We start from the raw sequence: 5,965 nt of genomic DNA, 5'->3' as shown, positions 1-5,965 counted from the left end.
TTCCTACTCCTGTTTATTTTCCTGGAACTGGAGTGTTGTTAGAGTGACTGGGGTTGTCTCTCTGTTAGAGAACAGGAATGAAGTCAGACCTGCAGGATTTATTCCTGACTTTGCCAGTGAGTCACTGGGCAGATTAAAGGGGACAGTCTCAAATTCTACTGAAGTCAATTGCTTCTCCTAATAGCATTTACTGAATTTACTACTAGAATAACAGAATTAGGAGAAACTGTTTTCTTCTGAAAATCTCTCTTTTCCAGTTATTGATGGTACTCACCAGGTCCAGCCATGTTTGTTTGACATGGAGTACTTTTCCATGATGGCAGTAAGACGGAGCAGGGAGAATTTCTGCAGTAGGTTCAGTTGGGCTGCTGACTGATTGCTGATGTGAAGGGATGCGATGGAGTGGCTCAGGCAGTGAGAGATTTGGAAACTATGCCATCGCAATCGCCTTTAGCAAAAGAAACAATAGAAAAATCAGACCACTGCTTTAACTGGGAGAGAATACTGTGAGATAGGGCTGGGCAATATACAAAACATACATAAACACACACATTATGGATCGTGGTGTGTCAGCTTGAGGAAAATGTAACTTGGAGGCAAATAAAACAATTTGCTCAAGCCCTTTAGTTCTGGAAATGCTCAAGCTTTGATTTTTTAATGTTAGATTCAGAAGTGGGTGTGGGTCCCATCCATGTATTCAGGGAAGCAGTGCTGCCTGCTGTGCCCTTTAGCCCACACATTTCCAACAGGATGTGGGAGACCCAGATTCACATGTTCTCTCCCTGACTCAGAACTGGGATTTGATGCCTGGTCCCTCACCTCCCAGGGGACTGGCCTGACCACCAAGGTATTTGGAGATGAGGTTCTCCAAATATCTCTATTATTAAACACTGAAGGATTTTTTGGAGAAGAGCTTAAACCCTGTGTCTCCTTGGCAAGAGCCATAACCACTGAGTTACTGAGCCACTCACATCTTCTCTTTACTCCAAGATACTTTCTCTATATACTGGATAACTTGGAAAAAACCAAAAACCCTCATTTAAGTTTCTTGTTTTGCTAAACATGAGTTCTGGCTCAAATCCTAAAAAACTTTGGCACTGCTGATTTACTCAGTAGTTTCCTCGAGTTCACTTGCTTGTGATGGCGGTGAGCATGCACAGGCGGCAGCCAACCATGGCATGGCAGAATCCTCTGTGAGGACATGACAAGACTGATGGCAGATCAGACGATACCAGGTATTGTCTCACTGCTTTTGCACAAACATGAGTTCTGGCTCAAATCCTAAAAAACTTTGGCACTGCTGATTTACTCAGTAGTTTCCTCGAGTTCACTTGCTTGTGATGGCGGTGAGCATGCACAGGCGGCAGCCAACCATGGCATGGCAGAATCCTCTGTGAGGACATGACAAGACTGATGGCAGATCAGACGATACCAGGTATTGCCTCACTGCTTTTGCAAATACAAAGCCACCCTACACACAGCAGTATGGATCCACAAAGGCCTTTACCCAGGATCATGTTCCCTTGGCTCAACAGGAACTCACCCCTCTGACTTAAAACAGGTCTGCAAACTATTAACAAAATCCTGCTTTTCACTTTTATTAAGAAGCTAAATGTATACCATCCTTCCATCCCATCATGTAAGGGAGCGAGGCAGGGTAGGGAAATCCTCTTTTGAGCACAAAGGGATACATTTTTAAAGCAGACCAGCGCATAAAAAAAGTGCACAAGGCTACTGGTACATAAATACTGGCATGCATAGCTTAGTAGACAAATTGAAAATACATCCCACAACATATACAAGGTCCTGCTATGTAATGAATGGATCAAGAGAGAAAAAAAATACCTCAACAACTTAGTTTGCTCTATTAAGCTAATTCTCCACTGATTCCACATAAGAATTTCCACAGCAGGATGTCCCTTCTCCCAAAGTCCCACCCTTCCCTGGGAAGTCCCCATACAGGATGAGTACAGCTGTAATGGTACCCTCCACCTTCTGACTCCCAGGCTGAGAGCCTCTGCTTCATTATATCATATTTCACAGTCTGTGGATTTATGCACAAAATTTTGCTACCTACCTGCTTGGCCTTGTGAGTGATGCTCCCACCCCAGAGTCTCTCCTGTCCCTAACACCAGTGGCTTCGGATTCATTCAGGGATGTTCCATCTCTGTCCATATCACTCGGTGTAGTCCGGCCATCAGAGACGGAGTTTCCTTCAAAATCGAGAGTGATCTGTGTGGGCGACTGGAAAGGTAATGACGGAGATTCCCTGACTGACACCTCATCAACCGGCAGACCTGGTAACACATTCTTTGACCAGCCATCTACCACCTCCTGAAGTCCATTGACATGTTGCAATATATCATCCAAATGAGGAAAAAGAACATCTTTCTCTAAGTCCAGGAGGTCCCCAGTACTAGCATACAAGTGGGAACCTGGCACGTTGTCATAAATACTAATTCTGCTCTCTTTGGGACAGCAAGCCATCAATCCCGACTCTTTTGGAGTAGAGCAGTTCTGCTTTCCCAAAGAGATGCTGCCTGTCCTCCAGTTTACACTGTTACTGTTGTCTGTAGGTGAGAGGCTTTCAATAGAAAGTGCCTTTGGGAAGGTCCCCGGTTTGTGATCCTTGGGAATGTGCACAACCAAGTTCTCCTGGGAATGAAACTCATTTTTGCGGTTTTCGTCCGCCACTTGCCGTAAGGCCGTTCCTGCCAGAACATCTAGGTCATCCAGGTACATCCCACCTCTCTTGTTTGCTTCATGGCATTTGCGTTCCTTCAAACACGGCGTGCTCACCCCACTGCTGCTGTTTTCGGACTGACTGCTGTCACTGCTGGATTTGGCACAAAACGGAAGTCCTCTTTTGGCTGAATCTTGTCCTAAGTTTTGGAGATCGCCATTGACAATCTGAACACAGTGCATGTCTTTCAAGGATTTTGGCTCATACTGGAGAACAGGTCCTTTCCCGAGCCTTTTTGTTTTCCATGCACACCTTTTGCTTTTAGTGTCTCCATGCGTTTCAGAAAGGTTTTTGCTTTGGTTCGCGTTGGTTTCTCATTCTTCAGGTTGTCCTTGGGGGACAGGGCGGTGTTTATCGCAGCGGAGTCCTGCAGCAGCGTGCTCTCTACATCATGCTGGCCAGAGCAGTCGCAGGTCTCCCTGGCAGCGCTGCTGATGCCGGACGGACTCCTGTTGTCACTTCCCCCACTGCTCTCGCTGTGAATAGATGAGACCTCAGGTTCACTCAGATCTGTAAGGACGCTCTCGCTGCTTGTTGTGTTTTTCATTTTAATGTCCCCAGAAGATCCATGTCTGTCTGATCGGTGCAGCAAAGCATCAATGTCGTCCACCCGAGACCATCGTCTGCTGGTTCTTTGGAAAGTCCATTTATTACTGATAGCACAGAGGTCTTCTTCATCTGAATCTTCACTCTGGAAAACAGCAAGTGGCACGTGTTAAAAGCAGGTGTTTTCACTTGTTATTGGAATTAATGTGATAGTGCTGATCCATGTGAGCAACAGGCAGTGGAGTCTCCCCGAACCTAGTTTATGAAAGACTGGTTGTCAGTCCTTTCATAACAGCTTCTTTAATTTAATAGTAAATACTGCAGGGAGCATCTTAACAACTCAGGAATAAAAGCCTGCTCTATGTTAGGGAGCTGGTAAGTCCCATCAATGCCTCTTGGCTTCTGGTGGACTGCGTGTGCACTGAACTGCGTAGGACAGATGCCCACAGTGACTGTTCAGAAAAAAAGGGGGATGAAAGGTCGAAGCAGAGGGATCTTGACTTGCAGGGATGGTGGTATGATACACACGGTAAAGACTGGGAAGTAGCTGGGTACTACAGCAATAACTGAGCCATTTAAGAAACCAAGACAGCAAATACCCAGTGTTGCACTTAGTTTTTGTAGTCAGAACTAGAGTAAACATCTATAAACTTCACAGAATAGGTAAACCTAAAAAGATTTATGTTTCAGGAACATAACTACAGATAAATAGCCACGATGCTTAAAATAACACTTAAAAAAAACTATTTAGAAGTATTGCTTCGGGTGGCCCTGAGCACAGGCAAAGGAGGGCAGCGAAAGCAGCTGTGGAGGTGTGGGGAGGAGAAGCATCTAGGCTCAGTCCTGGATGATGCAGCATCTACATTTTTTTCTTCCCTGCCGTGGCAACCACTATCCTCATTGCATTTGCCATCAGAGGCACCCCAAACTTGACGACTTTCAGCCTGCCCCACTGACTCTAGCTTCCCCTGACCCCTCCCGAGGCAGCAGTAGCCCCACAGCTGTTGGTGGTGTCATCCCTCAGTCTGGGGCATGCGGAGTTGCGCTTAAGTTTAGGCAGCTCCAGGAGCTACTCTGCAATGCAGACAACCCGTGCCTTGAGAAAAATTTGGATAAGAAAGTTCTCCCTGTGACATTCTTCTCATTCGTTTGCTCAAACAAAAAAGGTACATCTTCAGCATGAAGCACGCCGTCAGTGCCGAACCCGCTGTTCCCTGAGGATGCGAAGCCTGCAGTTGGTAATGAGTATCCTTCCCCTGACTTTGAACCGGGTTTATACTGCATTATTCTCGTACATTTGTTTTAAGGCAGAACAAACTAACTACACCTACATGACATCCAAACAGCTCTTCACATTCTTGGAAGCAGCATGAAGGCAGTAAAATATGACAGGCTGTCAGACTGAAATGAGGTGCTAAACCAGAAAGACTATTTTGGGACTGGAAAAATTTCTCATTTTAAAAGTCTATTATTAGAAGTATTTTTCTATGAAGTTTTGTATGGTAAAGTTATCTCCCATCTCTGACTGGATCTCCGCTAGCTTGTCTAACTGAAAAATGTAAACCAAATCTTACAAGAAGGCCCAAAACCTTAAATAATGCAAAACCTCAAAAGATGGAGATTGGGATCAGTAGCCTGCGAGGTCTCACTGCTGCCATAAGCTTTTGCCCGTTTATCACTCCACGTCAGCCAGATATTTTAGATCATGTCCAAACCATAAAATAGAATACAGCCATGAAATTTTGGGTTTAGTCATTCCTCATTTATCTGTTAACACTGAGGTGCGCGGTGCTCCTGCAGCTGATGTTAGTTCTTGGGAAAGAATGGAAATCTTCATTCTGCAGCTAGCTAGAGAGAAAAATTAAGCAGCTGGTGAAGTGCCAGGAAAGGGGCTAGAAAAGGCTAATAGTGCTTTACACATTTTGTCTGCAGGGCAGAAATGGCATATCAGACAGCTCCACCTTCATTTTAGCTCCACCATCTGCTGTATGCATATATGGAGTGAAGGACTGCACAGACTCAGACACTTAAAAATCCATCTATTGTGGTCTTAGTAGTGCCACAAAGTGAATATTTGAAAAACCGCAAGGGGATGTACTTTCAAATATTTAGGAGCGGTAAGTACATCTACAAAGCATACTGCTGCTGGAGCGCTGATGGCACCATCCAATGGGATAAAAATATATATTTTTTTCATTTGTTGTACATCTCAATATGCCAAAGGGACCGTAAAGAAGATTCTTGGCTGACACAAATCCCTGTAGCTGCCCGGACATTACTGTACGAACTGACAGGATTTAGCCTGTATTTTCTACAAGCTGGAATTGATTAAACTAGCCAAAGTGGTAGGGACATTGTGAAAAACACCGAGAGCACAGAGTAGGAGACAGAAATAAACATAAATTCAGTGGTGAGTATACTTTAAATCATTTTTAGAGGAAAACAAGTTTTGAGACTTTTTTTTTTGAGAAAGTAGAGATGAACAGAAATGGATATTGGTAGTAAACAAGTTTTGCCTCTAACCACAACAAAGATAGGATTACATTCTGCCCAAGAACCTCAGAAAATACACAGGGTTTTCAATTTGCACTCAATAATAAAAAAAAGGGTGGGTTTTTTTGTGTGTGGGTTTTTTTTTGTTTTTGTTTTGTTTTGTTTTGTTTTTTAAATTGGTAA

General features: G+C 44.1%; 1 protein-coding gene across 1 annotated transcript in view; it reads right to left on the bottom strand.

The window, feature by feature from the left end:
- STARD13 (StAR-related lipid transfer (START) domain containing 13) overlaps positions 1 to 5,965 on the bottom strand; it is a 26,606-nt gene that overhangs the window by 17,595 nt on the left and 3,046 nt on the right. Inside the window, 3 exon segments of the mRNA XM_010149940.1 lie at positions 275 to 448; positions 2,078 to 2,966; positions 2,969 to 3,434. Coding sequence (XP_010148242.1) covers positions 275 to 448; positions 2,078 to 2,966; positions 2,969 to 3,434 — 1,529 coding nt within the window.

Source organism: Eurypyga helias, unplaced genomic scaffold (assembly GCF_000690775.1).
Source record: "Eurypyga helias isolate BGI_N326 unplaced genomic scaffold, ASM69077v1 scaffold30024, whole genome shotgun sequence".
In the NCBI taxonomy this organism is placed as follows: Eukaryota; Metazoa; Chordata; class Aves; order Eurypygiformes; family Eurypygidae; genus Eurypyga; species Eurypyga helias.
The sequence above is the reverse complement of the archived record's forward strand: the minus strand, read 5'-3'. Positions and strand labels throughout refer to the sequence as shown.